Source organism: Petromyzon marinus, chromosome 39, assembly GCF_048934315.1.
Source record: "Petromyzon marinus isolate PM22_M1 ecotype Great Lakes invasive population chromosome 39, UKy_Petmar_22M1.pri1.0, whole genome shotgun sequence".
Lineage (NCBI taxonomy): Eukaryota > Metazoa > Chordata > Hyperoartia > Petromyzontiformes > Petromyzontidae > Petromyzon > Petromyzon marinus.
In genome coordinates, this window is record NC_133705.1 from 20,026 (window position 1) to 45,097 (window position 25,072).

The 25,072-nt window shown below is 46.1% G+C and overlaps 1 protein-coding gene across 2 annotated transcripts; it reads right to left on the bottom strand.

Annotated features, from left to right (window-relative positions):
* Positions 1-3,344: 3,344 nt before the first annotated feature.
* Positions 3,345-23,677, bottom strand: LOC142930441 (fructosamine-3-kinase-like). Of its 2 annotated transcripts, none has more exons than XR_012946377.1 (6): positions 23,491-23,677; positions 13,315-13,437; positions 12,300-12,457; positions 11,403-11,591; positions 8,585-8,713; positions 3,345-4,758 (listed from the first exon to the last, which is right to left on the bottom strand). XR_012946377.1 is itself a non-coding variant. In XM_076072797.1 (6 exons), exons 2-4 carry the CDS (start codon positions 13,369-13,371, stop codon positions 11,573-11,575), a joined length of 234 nt encoding a protein of 77 aa, XP_075928912.1. In that variant the 5' UTR covers positions 13,372-13,437; positions 23,491-23,657; the 3' UTR covers positions 3,345-4,758; positions 8,585-8,713; positions 9,719-11,572. The 2 variants fall into 2 exon arrangements, 1 of the variants encoding a protein (XP_075928912.1); XM_076072797.1 differs by having other exon boundaries at positions 9,719-11,591; positions 23,491-23,657.
* Positions 23,678-25,072: the final 1,395 nt, after the last annotated feature.

Below are 25,072 nucleotides of genomic sequence, written 5' to 3' on the forward strand. Positions count from 1 at the left end.
GCTTCTGGTTAAGGACCTGTGTATGTTTGAGTGATATGAATTGTTTTGAATAGTAAGTGTTTGGAATTAATTATTTGCGTTGCCATATGCTGAAGTTGGCATCGCTTGTAGGAGAAGTAGCCTCGCTCCCTTTAGAGCGGTGAGGTGTGTGGGAGTGCATCATACGAATCGCCGCCCTCCTCCACGCAGCAGCCAGCCTCTGTCCACGGGGGAGAGTTGCTTGATCGCTCTCAGTTCTGCTCAGTGGACACCTCTCTCCACTGCTGGATGAGCTGCGCGATCACGCTCGTGCTGGTTCGCTGACAGCAGTTTCTCTCCGCTGTTGGATGAGCTGCATCGGCATGCTCCCTCTCTCTGGGTGGAGAACTCGAACGTGCTCGTTGCTGGTTTGCTGAAAGCAGGTTTTTCTCCACTGCTGGATGACTCAAGTCGCACGTGCTCTTGCTCTGGTTTGCAGAAGCTCTTGCTTGGTGCGTCGGTCGCTCTGCAGCTGGACTCAATGTAGAATAATCTTTCAGCAATACTCTGTCTTTCAGCTCTTGGAAATCACACTAGGTGGCGCCTCACTACCTTGCGAGGGGCCACTTTGGCTTCTGCTCGCCGCCCCCTGCTCTGCAGCTCGCCGGCTGGCGACCTGTTGCTCTCGTTCCCGATTGGAACTGCTCCTGAGCCGGCCCACTGGTCGAACTCCCCGCGTTCCGACCTCCTCCGATTCGAACTCCCCGAGTTCCGACCCCCCTGGTAGAACTCCCCGAGTTCCGACCCCTCCGAGTCGAACTGTCTCCCGAGAGTCGACCCCCCGGTCGAACTCTGGTGAGCCGACCCCCCCCCCACCCCAGTCGAACTGAGGTTTCAATGCTCAGGATCCTCTTTTTATGCCCAAAAATCCCTTCACTCGGATCCTGCCCACAAGGCGGGGTTTCTTTCGATTTTTGCTGTGTCAGGATTTGTCCGTATGTATCTGCGTCCATGTGTGTGTCCGTACATGTGTCAGTGTGTGTCCTTGTGTGGATCACCCACGGTATATTCCGTTGTCATACTCCTACCATAAAACCCACAAGTAAAACAATCAAATGTTATAAATTGTCTCGAAGGCGCCTCTCTGTCTGGGTGCACAACCTGGAGGGAGGGGCGATATTCCCTCCGACTTTCACCGACGCACAAAGAAATGGTTAAAAAGTTTTACGTTAACATTTCATTTCATCAGAGTTCCATAGTTATGATTCTGTATTAATCCAAGGTCTGAGTCAGCTTCTCGTTGTGGTGTTTGACTCGTGTTTCCCCAAGCGTATACACACTCCTACCCCGCGCTGCAGGGATACAAAGACGGCCGGGATTTCCCTTTCTCTCCGACCCTGGGTTTAACATCGCCCTTTGCTTACGTTGCAGTTTTGCTGTGCGCTTGCATTTCTTTTCCTCTCTACTCTTACTTTAACCCTGCTTATTATTTGCGTATGGGTGGAGGCTAGAGCATTTATGTTGACTTAGGAAAACCTGATTGTTATAGGCTTCGGGTCAAGTCGTATAGAAATTATAAAAATATGGAAATACATTTCATCCATAATAATTAAATTAATAGACGGGTGATGGTTACATTGACGTAGCTTGTGGCAGGGTTCAATTGAAGTGGGTGTGAAGATCAATAACTTTAGCCTACCCTGTCGTTAAATTCCGACTTTAAGTTATTTTAATAGTAATGCAGAACCAATTAGCTTTTTGACTTAACTAGATCTAGGCTAACGCAACCTCCCAGTGACCCTGGCTTTGTGTTTACGTCAGCCCTTTGCAATCCACTGCGCTCTGCTCTCAATCTGCTCCCTCTGACCCTGGGAAGGCTCTGAACGTCAAAATCGTGTTAGTGGGTCAAGGTAAATATGACCTCCACATGCCATGCTGAGGCCTGGTTTGGTGTTTTATTCATTATTAAAATTAAAATAAACAATAGAAATATGTATCTATATGTATTGAAAAATTACTTGTTAATATTAACATGGAAAGGGGGGCATATACAACAACTACAACACATAAATCAACAGTTGCGAATTGTTTCATAATGAACTGTAACCTTCTTTGCATGCCGTTTAATTTTGAACTTATTTTTTACATCAATAATCAGTGGCATAAAACGAGAATATAAGAAATATTCGCAATAATATTAATTCTACCGTCAATAATCCAAACAACACAATATCCACGACATTGGAATTCGATTTTTTTAAAATAAAATATGCCAAAAAATAACCCGTACCCATGACCCAAGCCGAAACCTACAACCCCTCACTCTTATGTACTGAGAGAGGCCTCCACTTCTTTGAAACCCTCAGCAACAGACCTCATAAACATCCATGAAATCATATTCTTTGGGTCTTTCGGTAAAGTCACGTAGGTAGGTTGAAAGAAAATAATTTTTAAAAATAACAAAAAAACTACGACGTTTGGATCACAACACAAGCGATCGTCATCAGGAGGAGAAAAGAGGAAAGCTGCTGAGGCAAAACAGTCTGCGACAATTCTGTAAGCAGCCAGGGCCTTAAACGAAGGGCAGACCCCTTCCCAATGTTAAATGAAATGCAACTCATATTATTTCTGGCACAATTATTCCGGAAATCAGAAAACGATGACTGTGGACATTTAATTCATATTCTAGATGTGTGGGGACCGGTGGCGCAGCGGTGAGCGCACTCTGTGAGAATGTGGAGATTGGTGGCGTAGTGGTTTGCACATTGTGTGAGGGGGGAGTGGTGGCACCGCGGTTAGCACACTGAGTGATTGGGGAGCGGTGGGCACAGTGGTTAGCTATAAATGCTCTGACACGTGTGGCATTGCCTTTGTACTGTTCGCCTTTTGGCGATCTCTGGTCTGACACTGGTGGTGAGACTGGGCCATAAAGAAGGCTGTCTCTGGTGTAGGCCAATCAGTTTCAAAGAAAATGCAAATATGATCAGAGCATGTTTGTTTGCATGTTCACCACAAGTCACGTGTGTGGTTAATGCAGACTTGATTCATTGCAACAGGTTTCTATTTGGTGTTTGAACATCTTAACATTACTCCTGTTTTACTGCCAGAAAGGGAAAAAAAACCTTTTATTATTTTTCATACTTTGATTCTGGAAAATGGTCCCATGATACAGCTTGTTTGGCTGGATGGGGCTAAATGGATGTGTCATAGGCTAGAAGAGAGATGGAATGATGTGGTACAGAAGGATGTGGATGGAGCTAATTGGACTTTGATGACTTGTACCAAGTGTCAAAATCAGCCTCTGTGGAGGAGGTTTTCATATAAAGTCTTATAACTTTTTTCACAAGATCCCTAATCTCAAGCAAAAAGCCACCCAGACACGAACATGTGACACATTTCAATGTTTATTCACCCGATTGCTACTAAGCATGCATCAATTTCCAATTGCAGTCGACAGACACATTATGGTTTGATGTGGAAAATAGACTGTTGCAGAGTGCGAATACGATCTACAAAAAAAATATTTTTGATAGCAGCTTGCAGTCTTTTACATGATGAAGGATCATTTCCATTTATCATCCCAACGAGTAAACCATCTTAACCAATCAAATATGCTATGATTTTTGGAAAACCATGAAACACTATTAAAGTGTTCATTTTTGTACATATTTTCATGAAATGTTTCCAATAGATGTTTATATAGTTTTCTTACACGCGTCATGTAGTTCACTATGATAATAATGGTCTTGATATCACGCCATTTACACAGGGGCGTCTCAGATAAGGGGCGTCTCAGATAAGTGCCATGCAGCACATTTCATGAGGTTTTCTAAATAAAATTTTTGCAGGCTCCTTGTGCAAACCAGTCTTGTTTTCATGTCGTTAGTAAAGCAAAACTCACAAACTCATGGACTGTGTTGACCGGGGGAGGTGAAGATAATCACCAATAACCTTGCCATGGACATACTCTAAGACAACCTCTGTGAAGGACGTTCTCCCTGTGGAACTCATCATCCCTTCTTGATGCCCCAATCATTGTAGTGGTCCCCTAGAAGGCCAATAGACCCCCTCTGAGTACCCCTACTGCTCAACATCCATGGCAATTAATGTATGAGAGATGCGAGTTGATGACCCAGGTCAAAATATAACAAGAATATAAATGTATCATACATAGTTTGGACAACACTCACTTTGCTATCATGTATAATCAGGTTGGGCCAAATATTTAGACAGTGCATTTATTGTCCATTGTGTCAGTTTTGAAAGAATTAAGCAACATTGAAAAATAGCAAGCTCTGTCTTCATCTCCTGCCAATGCCAACATCATGCTCATGTTTGCTTTGCCAGGCCCGTTGACATGTGTGGCAAACCCAAAAGATAAAAATGCTATTGACAACGCATGTAAAAAAAAAGACATTTCTGATTTGACCCAAAATCCATGTTCACTTGGATTTTTTTTTTGCATTATGGTGCAGTTAAAATATAGTATTCAGCTCATTAAATTAACCTTTCAACATTAACTTTCAATCAGTTTTAGAAAAAATATATTTATTGCCTTAATTAATTATTTTGATGTTTAGTTCCCATAATATTTATATCCCTGATCTATAGTATTCTGCTTGTGCAGAAATGTGTAAGAGACTCCTGCATGTTCTGGTGAATCAAGTCCATGAACTTGGCGACTGTGCGCTAGACACCTGGCTGGTAAGCCCGTGCACAGCCAATGCCCCAGCTGGTAATTCCAGAAAGGAACCAGCGGCCGTTTGAGTCCTGGCAAACAAAGGGCCCCCCAGAGTATCCCTGCAACAGACACACACGACACCAATGTTAGAAGTTTACCGACTGACAAGGAGCCATGATGGAGCGATGATTACAATGACCCAGTATAGGAAATGGCATGTTATGATACCAAAGAAGGCATATCAGAAGGCCCAAAAAGTAGGTTTAAATGTTCAGCGCAAAGAGCAGTACAATTGAGAGGCAGGCTTGAAATGTTGTGGGACTGGGATCCTGAATGAGGACTTTGTTGTGGAAGGCCCATTCAGGACATGGCATTAAAACTCCGCTCTCCTCTTGCTTAAAAACAAACACCTACAAAATCACCCGAAGACAAATTGGAAAAATATTTTAATTACATGCTGTCAAATGTCACAAAGGGTGATTAATGCACTCAGCAGTGACTTATCTGTGTGCTCCAGTTTCCTTCCACGTATATACAAACTCACTAATTGGCTGGCAACATCTGAACATATATAGAAATGCAGGGCAATTGTTGGCGCAGGCTCACCTCCCTTGCAATATTCCAGCTTGGTCTTTGGCTCCTCAGCAATTCTGAGATGCAATTATCATGAACGACGCTATATAAAATGAATCGCTAGATATTTTTAAATAGCATAGCAAATGTGCTAAATTATCAGTGACAATTTGTTTGATTCGGAAAAGCCACATAGATCAGAAGGCTGGGAATGCGTTCAGGTCGTGTTGAACAGGGAGCTGTGCGAGTGACTCGAGGCGTGGCTGCCCCTGTGGCGCCCAGCTGATGCCCGCATCGCTCGTGCCACTCTCCTGGACCACCGAGTCATGGAACTACCCGCGGGATCCTGAGTCGATGCGACTCGTGTCATTGAGGGAGTGGCCGCAGGGCAAGTGAATGTCGGGTGCCCACAACTTAATCGGCATTATTTTCTATTGGCAAGCTTTAGGCAACCCTGTGATGGATTTGTATGTTTGTCTATGGGATACATTCATCATAGTAACAGGACCTTTCTTACCAAAATCTGTTCTTAATTATCATGGGAACTCAACACGTTCGTCAATAACAATGACCTTAAAATTAAATTAAAATGAAAAAATGTAGACTTTTGGGCAATGGCCCTTTTTCATAGTACAAATGGGAGACGGACCATGGCCCGAAACGTTGCATATAATGTTGTGTCTATTAAGGCCACAACATTACTGACTAATGTGTTGAGTTTTTTAGTTAGTTGTTCTTGGGCACCACTGCCAACGCAGCAGCAGCATTGCCAAATAATAATGTATCATCCGGTTAACTTGTTAGCACTCCATACTGCTCAGTCTGGGTCAGCGAAGCATTGAACCAGTTCAGATTTTGCTTTCCACTGATACTAGCCATGACTGGTTATCAAACTCATGTGGCTGGCTTCCACAGCAGGGCACGCTGAACAACACTGCCATTGCCGTGAATATTACATGTTTATATTATTCTTATAACATACGATACTTGTTTCGTACCACGTGTGTTGATTTCGATTTAAAGCTTTCGTGACTGCAGGGATTAATCTTCTTGGTTTTTTCGGTAAAGTCACGTAAAAGGGAAATAATAAAATGATCATAAAACATAATAAAATAAAATTATCACGACGTTTTGGCCACAACACAAGCAGCCGTCCTCAGGTGAAGAAACAGAGCTGTTGGAAAGACAGCATTCCAATGAACACTGCTAAGCTTGGCAGTGTATTTTAAGCTGGGTGGGAGGAGCAGAGCGCCTTGACAAAGGAGTTTACATATCAACAGAAGAATTTTGCATTGAAGTAGCTATGTTAATGTGAGAGATTAGCAGGATGTTAAAGTCAGAAATTAGCATGTAACTGGGAGATTAGCATAATGTTAATGTGACGAATTAGCATGCAACTGGTCACGGAAGTGGCTATTTTAAAGTCAGAGTTCACATATCAACAGAAGAATTTAGCATACATTGAGGGAAAAAAGTATTTGATCCCCTGCTGATTTTGTACGTTTGCCCACTGACAAAAATTATCAGTCTATAATTTTAATGGTAGGTTTTTTTGAACAGTGAGAGACAGAATAACAACAACAAAAATCCAGAAAAACGCATGTCAAAAATGTTATATATTTGACCCCCTCTCAATCAGAAAGATTTCTGGCTCCCAGGTGTCTTTTATACAGGTAACGAGCTGAGATTAGGAGCACACTCTTAAAGGGAGTGCTCCTAATCTCAACTTGTTAGCTGTATAAAAGACACCTGTCCACAGATGCAATCAATCAATCAGATTCCAAACTTCCACCATGGCCAAGACCAAAGAGCTCTCCAAGGAAGTCAGGGACAAGATTGTAGACCTACACAAGGCTGGAATGGGCTACAATACCATTGCCAAGCAGCTTGGTGAGAAGGTGACAACAGTTGGTTTGATTATTCACAAATGGAAGAAACACAAAAGAACTGTAAATCTCCCTCGGCCTGGGGCTCCATACAAGATCTCACCTCGTGGAGTTGCAATGATCATGAGAACGGTGAGGAATCAGCCCAGAACTACACGGGAGGATCTTGTCAATGATCTCAAGGCAGCTGGGACCACAGTCACCAAGAAAACAATTGGTAACACACTACGCCGTGAAGGACTGAAATCCTGCAACGCCCGCAAGGTCCCCCTGCTCAAGAAAGCACATATACATGCCCGTCTGAAGTTTGCCAATGAACATCTGAATGATTCAACTCGCCGTGTTTGGAGGAGGAGGAATGCTGCCTATGACCCCAAGAACACCATCCCCACCGTCAAACATGGAGGTGGAAACATAATGCTTTGGGGGTGTTTTTCTGCTAAGGGGACAGGACAACTTCACCGCATCAAAGGGACGATGGATAGAGCCATGTACCGTCAAATCTTGGGTGAGAACCTCCTTCTCTCAGCCAGGGCATTGAAAATGGGTCATGGATGGGTATTCCAGCATGACAATGACCCAAAACACACGGCCAAGGCAACAAAGGGGTGGCTCAAGAAGAAGCCCATTAAGGTCCTGGAGTGGCCTAGCCAGTCTCCAGACCTTAATCCCATAGAAAATCTCTGGAGGGAGCTGAAGGTTCGAGTTGCCAAACGTCAGCCTCAAAACATTAATGACTTGGAGAAGATCTGCAAAGAGGAGTGGGACAAAATCCCACATCAGAGATGTGTGCAAACCTGGTGGCCAACTACAAGAAACGTCTGACCTCTGTGATAGCCAACAAAGGTTTTGCCACCAAATACTAAGTCATGTTTTGCAGAGGGGTCAAATACTTTTTTCCCTCATTAAAATGCAAATAAATTTTATAACATTTTTGACATGCGTTTTTCTGGATTTTGCTGTTGTTATTCTGTCTCTCACTGTTCAAATAAACCTACCATTAAAATTATAGACTGATAATTTCTTTGTCAGTGGGCAAACGTACAAAATCAGCAGGGGATCAAATACTTTTTTCCCTCACTGTATATATAAACAAATAGTGCATATTTAGTGTATCGTTGAGTGCATGTTTACGTGCTCTAACCCAAAAATCTCGATTATGGACTCAAAAAACCGCTGGGAGACTTCTCACTCAGACCCGTAGCAAGACGATATCGCCCAATGTTCAAATTGTTCAAATATCTCCCGAACGAGTCCAGGATCAATTTAAAGATCATACTCGGCATTCTGAAGGTCCTCCGTGGTCTGACTATGATCACGTTGCCATGTTTACGCTTCTTACAAATATTTTTGCCCTGTTGAATCGATCACCAAACCCAAGTGACGGTAATGTTACGGTAAAAAAAATCTCAGTGGGTGACCTCTGGGCAGAGCATGACCTTGCAAACAGACGACCAATCGAGTGAAATAAACATGGGAAACGCACCTCGATGAACAGGCTGACTTCCCTGTGTGTTTGGACAAACTTATTCATCACAGGCAAAACGAACATGTCCCGAATGCCCACGTCCTTCAGGAACTGCATCTGGAGGTATTGGCACACCAATTGCGTCACCTAGCAAAAGAGGAAAACAGCAGGAACGACGTGAATACATCATCGCCATGCAGCAGTCTACGCCCGTCAATTTCTCACAGCGGAAGTAAGGTCCTTAGGTGTCTGGGAGCACAAGGCAGGTGCAGGTGGGTGAGTCATAATTTCCTTCCCTTATGCCAAAACATATTTCAGGCTGTGCAAGAGATAATGACACAGATGAATTGTCACACAAGCCAATTAGAAAGCTGCAATGCTGTTAATGGTTAGTAAACTGAACTCACAGACCAGAGGTCGCTAAATGGGCACACCACAGTTAGCTGATCGGCAAGTCACGTGTGATGCAGCAAAGTGTGGCTTTCAGCCGGCTCTTCCAACACATCTGGTCAACGTGGAAAAGTAGAATATGGGACCTTCCTGGTGTGGACTAATCAGTTTCAAAGAATGTTCACCACAAGAACGTGTGGTAAATGCAGACAGGATTCCTTGAATAAGGATTCTGTTTGGTGTTTTAACATCTTGACACCTGTTGTATTGCCAGAAAGGGTAAACCCTATTGTTATATGGAAAAGTAGACCAAATACTCGTAAAGAGTTCGCTCTCATGAAGGTCTTTTCACCAGCGGTGGTGTGACCAAGCAATTGCAGAGCTGCACTTTTATATAAGTCAGGTCAGAGCCAGATACACATTGGAGGATAAACATCCCACGGTGGCTGGGCAATTGTTGTGCAATAATGTCAGGTCAAACTTACTTAGGATATTTACAGGTGCGTTTTATTCATGCCGTATATATTAATGCACACATTGTGTAGTGGTATTATTATTAAACTCACCTTTAATGACGATGACCATAAACATGATTAAGAGTGTGACTATTAATGAATGTGCGACCGTACGATGTGGACGTAGCGGAGGGGCCCCCCACGGTGAGCGGTGACGCAACGCGCGCAGTGGCCCGCGTCACGTGGTTGGCACCTCACGTGCACAGAGCGAGGCAGGCAGAGCCAGAGGGGGGGAGGGCGGCGTTACCTAGGCGACGTTGGCGTCCTCGCGGTCTACTCCACGGTCAAGCTGCGTGTCACTTGGTGACCCCCCCACCGCCTCTTACTGGACACCTGTGAGAGCTTGATAGCGCTTCGGATTTTGATTCCGAGTACAGTGTGCACAGCACCTGTACGGCGAGTCCTCGTTTAACGCAGTAGATGCGTTCCTGAAAAGTGCCGCGTTAAGCGAAAACTATTTCCCCCGTAATGAATGTCCAAGCGCAGTCAGAATTGGGTTACAAACAACTTGAGGGGACGCCGCCGCGTTACCGTCTCGTCTCGCTCAACCGCGCAGCTCAAGAAAGTAGTTCGGCGTCGACCGCTCACAAGTCGCCTTATGGCGGTGCGCGTTCCCTAAATGAAGGCAACCGCGTTATAGCGTGAACACGCGGGACAGACCCAGTTGTCGTGTGCGGGTCAACTCCCTGAGATAAACTTGCTGCCGACTTCATGCGTTGTATACGCCCAGTGCTCAGCCAATTGTTGTGAGCGTCGCTCCTCTGCCCTCTGTTGTTAATGGAGGGAGACTGCACCCAACTGCCAAGTATCATCCTTCGCGAGCCTCTTCAAAATGCTCATCTTGACACCGCTGGAAGCAGTCATCGGCCTTGACCTCACCCCGCTTGCACCAATCGCATAACATCACAGCGTTGACTTTCAACTGTTACTTGTGTAGAGGTGGTCAGATTGTCCAGACATTCGGTTGATACTAATAGGGTTTATTTGCCAGTATTGTAGATTATTTGAAATACATTTGCTTGGGCGTCAGGGTGGTGCAGTGGTCACGCCCGTGCATGGCATCTTCTGAAGGAGTGCCTGGTTTCGCTTTCCTAATTCTGGTCCCTTTCTCTGCAAGGGTTTACTCCCATAGCAAAACAACAACAAACACATACAATGTAATTGGTACTAGCCAAACATCTGGGATTGTTTTTGTTATGCTGCCTTGCCCAAAATGGCATTTGGTGATAAAAAAAATTTGGCAGGAATTGATGCACTAATGCAATTTGAACTCTTATATATTTTTATTTCATGACTTGCTTAGCGTTCATATTCTTGGTTCTTTCCGTAAAGTCACGTAAATAGAAAACAAGAAATAAAATTCAAATTAAATTAAAAAATTAAATTAAAAAAATAACAAATAAAAAATAAATTTAAAATAAAAGCAAAAAACCCGTTTCAATCGCAACACAAGCGGTCTTTATTTTATTGTTTTTTGTTTTCTATTTACGTGACTTTACCGAAAGAACCAAGAATATAAATTCCTGCAGTCACGAAAGTTAAGTAAAAATTTGCTTCGCGTTCCTTTACTTTGCCCTCCCATCTGTTTGTACTGTTGTTTGTTGTTGTAACTTTCTGACTCGCCCCGACTGGACATCTGTGAAAAAAAGAGCTTCATAGCTCATCAGATTCGTCCAGCCTAATTAAAGATTCTGATTCGGACATTAACTGACCCAGTTTTCGCGTGGAGATCACGGCCAGGATGTGGAACAAAGGGACCACCGGTCACACTCACGTGGAATGCCTAGGGCATTGCACAGCATTTAAATGGACTAGTTTCGTGAGATTTAGTGGTGGCTTAGGGAAGGCCTTTATTCAACAATGTATATCATGTATATCATGGCCGATAAGAATTTTTATAGTCATACACCATAGCCCACGATTTCCTGCACCGTTCATTCACTTGAGGAGACTGCGCATGGTGGAGATGGATGACCCTCGGTATCCTGTCCCAAAGTGATTCCAGTGGTTCAGGTAGTGGAAGAGTTGCTAGAGCTTCTGGTTCTTGCCGAAGCCTTGCGACTTTGGGATGAGAGCGTGGTAGGATGAGTGAAGCGTGGAGCTAAAGCTCCTGGAACATCCTGTACCCAAACAACACCAAACATTCAAAATCTTACAATGCTGCTGTTCCAGCACGTACAACATAACAATGAACAACATTTTCACAAATTCAACGTAATGCAGGAAATTGAGAGGCTCGAGGTTAATTTCAATGTCAGAGCACCGAGCCAATGCCATTGAGGTCCTCCGTTCAAAATTCAGTGAGCCATCTATCAACAAACGTTCCTGCGAATTAAGTGCAGGAATGCTGTGGTCTCAACTTGGTCACCAATGGCTGCACAGTAAACATCATGTCAAATGTGTTTTTGTTCACTGAAGCATATCCCAGCTCTGAGGGTTTGAATTCCATTTGACGTGTAATGAATTATCTTCTGCTTGGATTCCTGGTAAAGCACATCAGTGGCAACTTGTCTCTGAAACAGGGGTTCCTTGTTCGACAAACTGTGTTTCTGGAACATTCAAGCATCCTCAAGTGCCGTGGATAAGTAAGAGTTTTATCGTTCCACTATTGTTTTGTGCACCGTATCAGCTTTAACAGTTAGCAAATAGAGAGGGTGGAGACCTCAGCATGTAGACATCTCAACCACAACTCTACCTGGTCTCTGTCATTTATTTAATGAGCCAGCCCTTGCCACACTGAGGTTATACGAATGAACCTTGCATGCCACAGACAGGGCAGTGAACGGCAGTTGCTGCTATTGTTTTGGTTGTTTGTAGTTTTTTCTTACCCAGCGATGGCAAGCTCGTACTCCGAGTGCCCATAGAAGGAGGCTGGGTCAAAGATGACGGGCCCTTCATTAATCTCTGCAGCGTTCCCAGTCCATAGGTCACCGTGGAGCAGTGCCGGAACCACCTCTACGTCCCGGAAAAAATCCCCCAACCGAAGCTGCACACCACGCAAAAAACAACACCACTTTATTCATGATAACGTTTTTTTCGAGTTAGATCGCGTAAATTTACAAGCATCGTACACCCACTCCAATTGCCATTAGGCAATTGCCAGAAGTCAGAACGCTTCTGGCAATTGCTTGATGATGCTGGTTGTAATCACCAGCGAAAGGTCGTACTCGTTTGAAAATGTTCTGCGTTTCCTCTCTAACACACCAGAGTGCCGAGCACTAACATAAATGGCACATTCTGTTCATGTCAGAAACATTACTAATGGGCTGTGTTGGGTGGATGTGGGTGTACGACGCATTTACACTTACGCGATCTAAGCCAAAAAAAACTTTTTCATGAATAATATTGGTCGCGAAAGCCTGCGTGTGAAACACCACTTTACCTTTAAAGTCACCTCGAAAACCCACTGCGATCAAATGGGTTTCCCATATGGCTGTGCACATGATGAGCTACACTGCTGCATGTATTAACTCTTTAATGCTCCGAGATGACTGCAAGTTGCGAGGTGCATCCCGTTCACCGCTGAATCTCGTGTACGTCATCGGAACGTAATAGGAAGTAAATATTAAATAACTTTATCGGTACCGTGGATCCCACAAGGCCGTGCGGGAAGGTGTGTAGCACAGTTTGGTACCAGCTATAATAGAGTGCTGTCCTGTCGCTACGGTGCTCTGCGGCGAGTACAATGTCTTTAAAAACAACGGCGCTATGCCTCTCTAAATAAAATTACCGCTGAACCGCTTGCGCGTTCCGAGATTCGGTGGTGAACGAGACCCATCCTGAAATGAGCAGTCGTCTCGGAACAGGAAAGGGTTAAGGGCGAGAGTGAAACAGCTTACGAACCTGAAGCCGAGACCAGAGCTCGCGGGTTTCCCGTTCACCGTAGTCCTTCTCTATCATGTCCAGCTGAAGCTGCAGTCGCTGCCGTGAGAAGAACGTCACCCAGTCCTCCTGCCACTCATTCAGCTGGTGGCATTAATATGGTTTTATTACGGACATTTGAAAACATTAGCAAATAATACCTACTTTATTGGGCCAATCCTTGACCTAAAACAGTGATATTCACTCATTTTCGGAGGGGGGCCACTTTTGCAAATAAGACATTATCAGTGAAAGAGCCATCTCACATTTGAAACCATTGGGGGGTTTGACAGCATGATGGGGTGTTTTCACTTGTGTGTATTGTCGGGGACTGCACGTCAGGGGTCGCAGTAAAAAGGACACCAGGGACTGCCACCGGCCCGCGGGCCTTGCAATGAAGAACACGGACTTAAGATGTCACCCAGAAACGTTGAATTTTACGTATAAATGGCTGGGTAATTCTTAAGACATAATTCGACACTCATGTTATGTACCGATTATTATGCTGTAGTCTTTGAACATCTCATTTCAGCCACCAATTGATATCCTCATAAAAAATTACAACAGCATTGATCCTAACGATAGGTTCTGCGCTTAATTCCCGCACCTCCGTTTAGCACGGTTGGCTATGTACGGTGGAAAGGAAGTTCAACATACATTCATACAAGTCTGTCAAACCCGGCTGAGTGTAATTGGTAATTAGCGAAAACATAACTGATTATGTGAACACTGGTTATGAAAGATCGATCTCTGAGGGAACTTCAGTGACATCTGGTGATGTCAGTTGTAACTGTGTGCCCTGTTATCAATGGTACAACTGTGTGCAATGGAAGAAAATATATGCATTTTTTTATCAAATATATTATTTCATAAATTTGTGTACTTATGCAAGATAAAATGTACGCCAATCTAGTTCTTCTTAAAATGTAACCTTAAACCAATGTTACCATCATCAGTGGTTAATAGACTATTACACAAAGGACTCTCATATTTCTACGATGTAATACTAATTAGACTGACATCTGAACAACAGCTGATTTCACCGCTTCATGATAAAACTAATTTAATCAAGTTAACATTATTGCCGTTCCTATAAAACAGGGGTCGGGAACCTATGGCTCGCGAGCCAGATGTGGCTCTTTTGATGATTGCATATGGCTCGCAGATAAAACAAAATATTCTCACTTGTTTTAATCCATCCATCGATTTTTCACTGCGCATGTCCTGTTCAGGGCTGCAGGAGCAATTGTCCATTATTTTAATTGGATGATACTGGCCTACGTTTGCCGTTGCTGGGTAAAACAGGTAAACGCCCCCTTTTGAATCAGTCTGAGACTGCGTCTGCTCGGTCATTAGCTCAAAGCTAACCCTTCGACGAAGAAGATGGCGAAAAGAAAAAAAGACGACGAGTATCGTACATTTCAGGACGAATGGACCGAAGAATTCGCCTTTGTGGAGAGAGCGGGTTCTGCGGTGTGTCTAATTTGCAATGACAAAATTACATCGTTGAAACGGTCGAATGTAAAGCGGCACTTCGACACGCGCCACGCTACCTTTGCATCAAAATACCCTGCGGGAGACAGCAGAAAGAAAGCGTGCCAAGAGCTTCTGAGCAGGGTGCAAGCTAGCCAGCAGCAACTCCGCGTATGGACCCGGCAAGGTGACTATAATTCGGCTAGCTTTGCTGGTTCTTTAGCAATAGTGAGGAACGGAAAACCATTCACAGATGGCGAGTATGCTAAAACGTTCATGCTGGATGTAGCCAATGAACTTTTTGATGATCTTCCGAACAAAGACAAGATAATCAAACGGATACAAGACATGCCTCTGTCGGCAAGAACTGTTCATGATCGTACCATCGTGATGGCAAACAAAGTGGAGGAAACGCAAGTGAAGGACATAAATGCAGCACCGTTCTTTTCTCTGGCTTTGGATGAGTCAACAGACGTGAGCCATTTGTCGCAGTTCAGCGTGATTGCAAGATATGCTGTTGGTGACACACTGCGCGAAGAAAGTCTTGCTGTTCTGCCATTAAAAGGGTCCACAAGAGGTGAGGATTTATTCAAGTCTTTCATGGAGTTTGCTCAAGAAAAAAGTCTACCTATGGATAAACTTCTCTCAGTGTGTACTGATGGTGCTCCGTGTATGGTGGGGAAAAACAAAGGATTTGTGGCGCTTCTCCGTGAACATGAAAATAGACCCATCCTAAGTTTCCATTGCATTATACACCAAGAGGCACTTTGTGCTCAGATGTGTGACAGGCAGTTTGGCGAAGTGATGTCGCTGGTCATTCGTGTGATCAACTTTATTGTTGCCCGAGCCTTAAATGATCGCCAGTTTAAAACACTGCTGGATGAAGTTGTAAATAACTATCCTGGTCTGCTTTTGCACAGCAATGTGCGTTGGTTGTCAAGAGGGAAGGTGCTTAGCCGTTTTGCGGCTTGCCTGAACGAAATCCGGACTTTCCTTGAAATGAAAGGCGTCGGGCATCCTGAGCTAGCCGACACCGAGTGGCTCCTCAAGTTTTACTATCTCGTAGATCTGACTGAACATCTGAACCAGCTCAACGTGAAAATGCAAGGCATTGGAAATACAGTGTTATCCCTTCAACAAGCTGTATTTGCTTTTGAAAACAAGCTGGAGCTTTTCATCACGGATCTTGAAACAGGTCGTTTACTACATTTTGAAAAACTGAGCCAATTTAAAGATGCATGCACAGCAAGTGAGCCCATTCAAAACCTTGATCTCCACCAGCTAGCTGGCTGCACATCCAGTCTCCTACAGTCCTTCAAAGCACGCTTTGGAGAATTTCGTGAGCACACTCGTCTTTTTAAGTTCATCACCCATCCAAACGAGTGTTCACTGAACACAGCCGACCTGAATTACATTACTGGTGTCTCCGTCAGAGATTTTGAAGCAGAAGTGGCTGACCTGAAGGCCTCAGACATGTGGGTGAATAAGTTCAAGTCACTGAATGAAGATTTGGAAAGAATCACACGACAGAAAGCGGAGTTGGCGAGCAAGCACATGTGGACAGAAATGAAAAAACTCCAACCCGAAGACCAGCTGATTCTCAAAACTTGGAACGCGCTTCCTGTCACATACCACACACTGCAGCGTGTGAGTATTGCTGTATTGACCATGTTTGGATCTACGTATGCATGTGAGCAGTCATTCTCACATCTTAAAAACATCAAGTCCAACCTACGATCACGTTTAACGGATGAAAGCCTCAACGCTTGCATGAAGCTTAACCTCACCAAGTACCAACCCGACTACAAAGACATCAGCAAATCCATGCAGCACCAGAAGTCGCATTAATGGTGAGTGTTATAACAACATTATTTAAAAGAATAAATTCAGAGGCTTATTATACTGACATTTAGTTGAATTCACTTTTAAAATATATTATATGGCTCTCACTGAAATAAATTTCCAAATTTTTTGCTTTCATGGCTCTCTTAGTCAAAAAGGTTCCCGACCCGTTTTAAACCATTTCGGTTCTTAATTGATTGTATTTTATGGTGATTTTCAAACCGCAGCCCTTTCGCTGGCACTGCCTCTTAATACTTCTCACACCACGGTCAATGCTATGGTTGACAACAAGTAGTATAATAATTAATAGTATAACATTGTAATGTTTAACATAACTCATAAGGCAATATATAGCATCGTAATTGCATAATGAATATACATCAGTGTGGTATATAGTTGGGTTCATAGAATAAGACATAGTGTAATATCACAAGTCTAATTGTTTATAATCTAAAGTATAGGGTAGTGTAAAGTAACGCATTGTATAATTCAAAAGTGGAATTTATCTATGATATGATGTTATACCATGTAGTTTAGATTGGAAGGTATAATATTGTATTATATAGTAGTCCAGTTTACAGCATAGTCATAAGGCAACTCAGGACACAACAGCGCACCTTGGCTGTTGCACTTGCCCCTTTTCTTGTTTCCTCTCTGCCTGTGTTCCCAGCCCCCCCCCCTCCTCCTCTCCGGAGGTGATGCTGGTAACATGAAAATTCATATTTTAACTCCGCCCACACAGCTTAATAGACGCGGTCCTTGCATGTCAGCGTTCATTCAAGCTCTGTCTTCTGGACAGACCTGTCTCTTCACTTGAAGAAGGCCACTTGTGTTGTGGCCAAAACGTCGTGAGAATTTTATTGTCTTATTTTATTTTATTATTTTATTCCCATTCTACGTGACTTTACCGAAAGAACCAAGAAGATGAATCCTTGCAGTCATGAAAGCTTTAAACCGAAATTTACTTATGTCACCAGACAAGGCCCATTGAGCTATATAGATCCTTTTCAGAATAGACCTGGCTACAAATGATAGATATACGAGTGGCTTATCACCGATACATTTATTGCAGCCAAATCCTCTAAACGCATGTTGCTTCTAAATGCAGAGGGAAAACCCTGAGGATCTAGAACAAAATCCAGGCGACCACGGGTGAGAACTTACAAACTCCAAATATACAGGCGACAGGGTCGGGATCGAATCCACCACCTCCTGTATACTAGGCAAAATAGTGAACATCTCACCACCTTGGCGCCTCACTCTCTGACTCAACCATCCACTCACTTACACGCTAACTTACCCACTCAACTTCCCATGTTAAATTACCCACCCAGCCGTCACTCACCCCTCCGCTCACCCACCCACTCACTCATTAACTTGCCCACCTATCTTCTCAACCACTCACCCAGCATCCCACTCAATCTCATACAAAACTAATCTACACACACCCACACACCCACTCACTGACCCACTCACTTATGCACTCGCCCAACCACCCACTTACTCCCTCATGCACTCACCAACCCACCCACCCATCTCCTCACTCACACACCCACCCCATCAATCACCCACCCACTAACTAGCACCCACACACTCACCTACTCACCCACTCACCGACCCAGCACTCACTCACCGAGCCACTCAATCGCTAACCCACCCACTCACCCACCCACCTGCCCACTCACTCACCCAGTCACTAACGCACTCACTCAATGTATAACCCACCCACTACCCACCTAACCTCCTTCCCACACACTCATTCACCCAACCACATACCCACCCACACTCACCCATACACTCACCTACTCGCCCAGCTGCTCAATTATTTACCGAGCCACTCACCTAATTACCCAGCCACTCACCTACTCACTCACCCACTTACACATCCACTCACCCTGCCACCCACTCTATTTCTAACCCACACACTCACCCAACCACCTCCCACTCCCTCGGCCACTCACCGACTCACCAAATCACCCACTACCCAAATAACTAATCATCCACCCACCCATCACTCAACCAAACAATAATAAAGCCACCCAGTAATTAAACTACCCATTAACTCAACCACCCACTAACTCAACCAGGTTTATTTTACCAGGTAAGGCCCACTGAGCTATAAATATTGTTCTCAGAAGCACCATCGCCAAAAATTATAGCTCAAAAAAGTGGCTTATCATGTATACATTTATAGCAACCAACTCCTCTATATACATGTTTCTAAATGTGGAGGGAAATATACAGGCATTAGGGTCAGGATCGAACCCACAACCTTCTGTATACGAGGCGAGGTAGTTAACATATCGCCACTGTGGCCCCCCACTATATGACTCTCCCACCCACTAACCCACACAGTCACCCACTCACTTAAACACCCACCGTCACATGCATCCAGGCACTGACTCACCCAGCCACTCAGTACCCATTAACCCACCCAGGCACTCACCCATGCACTTGCCCACTCATTCACCCACCCAAGTATCCACACACTAAACTAAATTTTGAATATTTTTTTTATATCTTACCAGGTCAGGCCCACAGCAAAATAGATATTTTTCAGAAGCCACGTGACCACAAATAACAGTTCAATGAAGTGGCTTTTCACGTAGAACGTTATAGCAGCCAAATTCTATAAATGCATGTTTCTAAATACGGAGGGACAACCCGGAGAACCCGGAGAAAATTCCACCCGACCATGGGGAGAAGATGCAAACTCCAAATGTATACAGGCTTTAGGGTTGGGGGGAACCTACGAACTCCAATATACCGGGCGAGGGAGTTAACATCTCGCCACTGTGGCGCCTCATTATCTGACTCACCCACCAACTCAACTACTAAAGCCACCCACACACTCACTCACCCACTCACAAACCCACTCACTCACTAACCCACTGACTCATCAACACACCAAGCCACTCACTCAAGAACTTACCTATGCACCCACCTACACACCCACTCACTCTAAATATACAGACATCAGGGTCGGGATCGAACCCATGACATAGTTTATAAAAGACGAGGCAGTTAACAACTCGCCACCATGGCACTCCACTCTCCGGCTCAGCCACCTACTCACCCACCCACTCACAAACCCACCCACTGGATCTCAAACACACTCACTCACTCACCAATTTACCCACCCACTCACCCTGACACCCACTCAATCTCCAACTGACACACCCACGCACTCAAAATCCCACCTACCCACTGAACCATCCAATAAACTGAAACTAAACAATTTTTTTTATTTTACCAGATAGGCCCACAGAGGTATATCAAGTGACCTGGTTACAAATAATAGGTCGACGAAGTGGCTTATCACGTAAACATTTATTGCATTCAAATCCTTTAAACGCATGTTGATTTGAAATGCGGAGGGAAAACCCGGCTATTTTAATGCACACAATGGACCGGAAGGACAAGCGCAAAGGGTTCGCATAATGCGCATGCATAATGTACGTTGACTCATTAATCTCCCCCCCCCCCTCCCCACTTTGCATCAAGAGCGCCAAAGTGTGGTCACCACATCTATGCCTCTTTATAAGGAACGAAACAGACTAACTTCTCCACAAATCTGGCTGTCGCCTGATGAAGCTAGTTGTAATTACTGGCGAAACGTTGTACTCAGATTGTAAATGTTGTGGCTTGACTCTCCAACACACCGGTGTGCTGTACTAGTGATAAATTGGCATGTTCTGATTACGTGACAACCCTTACTAGTTGGCTGTGTCGGGTGGTGGTGGGTTTTAACGACACATTTATATATTTACGCGATCTAACCCAAAAAAAACCCTCTATTATGGATAATATTGGTCGCGAAAGCCTACGTGTAAAACAAATCCCAAGGAATCAAAATAATCGACGCGACCACGGAAAAAGATGAAAACTCCAAATATACAGCTTCAGGGTCGGGATCGAATTGATTACATCCTGTATTCTGGGCGAGGGAGTTAACATCTCGCCACTGCGGTGCCTCATTATCTGACTCACCCACCCGCTCAACTACTAAAGCCACCCACACACTCACTCACCCACTCACAAACCCACTCACCCTGCCACCCACCCACTCATACAAATCGGGCATCAATACCGTTGCTTTGTATGATCTGTGAAACGAGGAATACTGCAGATAAAATCGGACATTTTGAGCTTGCTGCCGGATCGATTGAGTGGAATCAATACAATTAGTCTCGATTCACGATCAACAAAGACCATATATAGGAAAATCTCTGATCGGTGATTTTGATTGCATCATATTGCAGCGCCCCTTTGATGATGTTATAAAGCACTTGCCCCAACAGTCTGTTAAAGGCTACACGGGGGATCTTTGTGTGCGAGTAGCTCACAGATCCTTGAGAGATCTGGACACTGTCCGATCATCAGCGAGCTCCTCCGGCAGGCAAGGCTGAGTTGGCTGTTGTCTGTGCATTAAGAGGTGTTAAATATCCCACGCAGACGAGTCTGCTTACAGGACAGATAAGAGGTTCTTCACGTACCGTGCCCCGTGTCACCTGAACGTTAAATGGGGCCCCGGTAATTCAGTGTCCACCGCTGAATCATCTTTCACCATCACCACTCGTCCATGAAGGCCAATGCGACGAGGCCATAGATAGACGGCGCGTTATAACGGAGGGGGGGGGGACCAGAAGAAACGTCGTACTACGTGACATCACAACACCCTGCACACAACCGTAGTGGCAGATTAGGGTGCGCATCGTTAACGAATATGTGGTGTAAGTGGTTGAGAATAGATGGGCGGGCACGCCATGGGCTGGAGTGGAGGTGGACTGATGCGGTACGGGAGGATGTGGAGCTGAGTGGGCTTTGCCGACGACTGGTACCAGCGGTGTCGGGATCGGCCTCTGTGAGGGAGGCTCGTGAAGGACGCTTCTACTGGGCAGTTGGAGACAGTCGCCCTCCACCAACAACAGAGGCGTGACGCTCACAACAACGAGCGGAACACCGGATGATAAATATGCAGCAATTTGGCACAGTACAGGGAACAGGTGGTGCATCTGCCAGTCATCTCAGTCAGCCAACCCATGGCACCTGGGTCTGTTCCAGGACCTCCGGTCAGCGAGCCTTCGACACTTCACGTGGCTTCAAAGTGCACCTGGCCTGGCACAGGCGCCGTGGTGACGTCACTGTCACTTATTGGCGAATGGCGACGGTCGATAACGCAGCGGTGGTTGTGAGAAATCCTATTTTGGGGGGGGGGGGGGGGGCGCCAAACCTGACCAGCTGTAAACCTCACGTCGCCTCGCAGCCACACAGTGGCAACAGGGAGTTCTGGATGGGTGCAAGGGGCTGGTAATCCCCCTCCACCTTCAACTAAATAACCACACACGCGAGCCCTTGGGTCTCTCTGTGAGTCGATGGATCTGTGTGTGGTGAGTCTATGGGTTTCTGTGAGAGTCCGTGGGTCTCTGTGTGGTGAGTTTATGTGTCTCTGTTTTATGAGTCTATAGGGCTCTGTGCGAGTCTGTTTGATTCGGTGGTTCTCTGTGTGGTGAGTCTATGCGTTTTTGTATGACTCTATGGGTCTCTATGTGGTGATTCTATGGGTCTGTATGGTGGGTCTATAGGTCTCTCTCTGAGTCTATGGGTCTCTGTGGTGAGTCTATGGGTCTCTGTGTGAGTATGGGTACGATTGAGTCTATGGGTATCTGTCTGGTGAGTCTATAGGGCTCTGTGCGAGTCTGTGGATCTGTTTGAGTCTGTGGTTCTCTGTCTGATGAGTCTATGGGTCTCTGTGGTGAGTCTATGGTTCTCTGTGCAAGTCTGAGGGTATGTGCGTGGTGAGTGTATAGGTCTATGTGTGATGACTCTGGGTCTCTATGTGATGGATATCTGTGGTGCACATATCCTGGCACAAGCGCCGTGGTGTCGTCACCACCACTAAGTGGAGAATGCTCCTACCCCTGCTCCTGCTTGTTGTTGTGCTCGGGAAGGAGAGAGAAAACTAGACTAAGGTCCACTGAGCTAAACATCTCTATTTCAGAAGCGACTTGGCACCAATGAGAGCTCAACGAAGTGGCTCATCATCACAGTCACTAAAGTTTTAAGTCAAAACTTTAAACGAATGTTTCTAAATGTGGAGGGAAAAACCGGAGGACCCGGAGAAAAAGTCCACACGACCACGGGGAGAGACAGAGACACGCAAACTCCAAATATACAGCAGGCATCAGGGTCGGGGTCGAACCCACAACCTCCTGTACACCAGGCGAGGTAGTTAGGGGGGAAAGCAGAGACAGCGAGAGGGAGGAGAATTAGTCAAACTTACACTCAGTATTACTAACTAACCATGATACACTCACCATGATACTCACCATCATACTCACGCATTCACCATCATACTCACACACAAGCCCACACACATCAACAGTCGCCATTCACCACTACGTGGCGGTGATGTCCCCACAATAACTCAGGTGCCAAGGTTTGACGGCTGTGCCAGGCTAAGTGCAGGAGGAGGCCACGGGCCAGACTCAGGTGCCATGGGTTGACTGCTCTGCCTGGCTAGGTACAAGAGGAGGGCTAGACCCTGGTGCTATGGGTTAACTCGTGTGCCACCACCTGCACAACCACCACAATAACAACCACACAACAATAACCACGACCAACAACTGTAACCACAACTATAATTTAACCACAACTATAATTCCCATCAGCCACACGGCCCTCTGGGAGTGCCTCTCAACAGCAGCAGCAGGGCCGAGCTCTGCTTGAAGCAGCGCCGTGAACTCAGCAGAACATGACGGCTGTGGGCCAGGCGCCTCCTCTGTCTCCCCCCACCGCCGCCGCCGCCACTGCTGATGTGGACACACCGCGCGAGGTTCTCACCTTCAGGCTGAGTCGACGTAGAGGAGGCCCAGCGAGCCGCCGCTTCAGAAGCTTTCGCGAGCCACTGACGGTGGCCGTGAGCTGGAATCCAAATCAGCCGCTCGCCACCCACAATCCACAGCGCGCGCCGCCTCCACTCGGCCCCGGCCTAAGCGGAAGTAGCAGCGAGGGAGGGGGGCGGGGCATGGGGGGTGAGGGGGCGGGTCACGAGGGGGAGAGCAGGGGGGGCATAGAGGGGGTTCGTTAGGTGGAGAAAAAGGGGGGGCATGGGGGGTTGTGAGGGGGCATGGGGGGTTGCGAATGTGGAGGGGCGGGGGGGGAAGGGGGGTCACGAGGAGGGGCAGGGGGGCAGGGGGGTAGTGAGGGGGAGGGAAATGGCGGACCATGGGGCGTGGTCGCGAGGGGGGGCAGGGGGGGAGGAGCTCAGGTGTGAGGGGGAGGAGCTCATGGCTCTGACGTCACGGGGGCGTGGTTACCTTGGACCACCCCCGCCTCTCGCGCCACGTGCTTCCGACTGGCAGTTTGGCCGTTAGAGAGACGCGGACCGACCCCAGAGCAGGAGTGGAACCGAGCTGTGGGTGAGTGGTGGCGGTGGTGGTGTGAGTCTCTCTGTGCGAGTCTGTGTGTGTGTGAGGCTTTCTATATGAGTGTGTGTGTGACTCGCTGTGTGTGTGTGAGTCTCTCTGTGTGAGTCTGTGTGTGTGTGAGTCTCTCTGTGTGAGTCTGTGTGTGAGACTCTGTGTGTGTGACTCTCTGTATGTGTGTGAGTCTCTGTGTGAGTCTGTGTGTGTGTGAGACTCTCTGTGTGTGTGTGACTCTCTGTGTGAGTCTCTGTGTGTGTGACTCTCTGTGTGACTCTCTGTATGTGTGAGTCTGTGTGTGTGTGTGACTCTCTGTATGTGTGAGTCTCTGTGTGTGTGTGTGAGTCTCTGTGTGTGTGTGTGAGTCTCTGTGTGAGTCTCTGTGTGTGTGTGTGAGTCTCTGTGTGAGTCTGTGTGTGTGTGAGTCTGTGTGAGTCTCTGTGTGTGTGAGTCTGTATGTGTGCGAGCCTCTGTGTGAGTCTGTGTGTGTGTGGAACGGTCGTAGAGCTGACAGCGCGCCGCGCTATGAACCCGCCGACCCCGAGTTGGATTCCCTCTAAAGGCCAACAGCAGTAACGATTATCTGAACCGGTGCTGGGCCTCCCCTAGGTTGACTCAACCTCGAATGAGTACCTGGTGTGGTGTGTAAAGATCGCCACTGGGGAGACAAAGGCGGCCGGGCGTGGTGCTGGCAATCCAACCCCCTCGTGTGTCGTGCCGGCCTTCATACGTACTGCTGGCTAACAGCACTTGCCCCTACAGCCTGTTAAGTCTCTACGGGGATCTTTGTCTTTGGTGTCCCATACTGGCAGGGGGAGGAGTGGTGGTGTTAATGTTGGTGGTATTAGTGGTGGGGGTGCTCGTGATGGTGGTGGTGTTAGTTGTGTTAGTGATGGTGGTGTTAGTGATTGTGGTTGTTAGTAGTGGTGATAGTGGTGGTGTTACTGGTGTTAGTGATGGTGGTGTTGGTGTTGGTGGTATTAGTGATGGTGGTGTAAGTG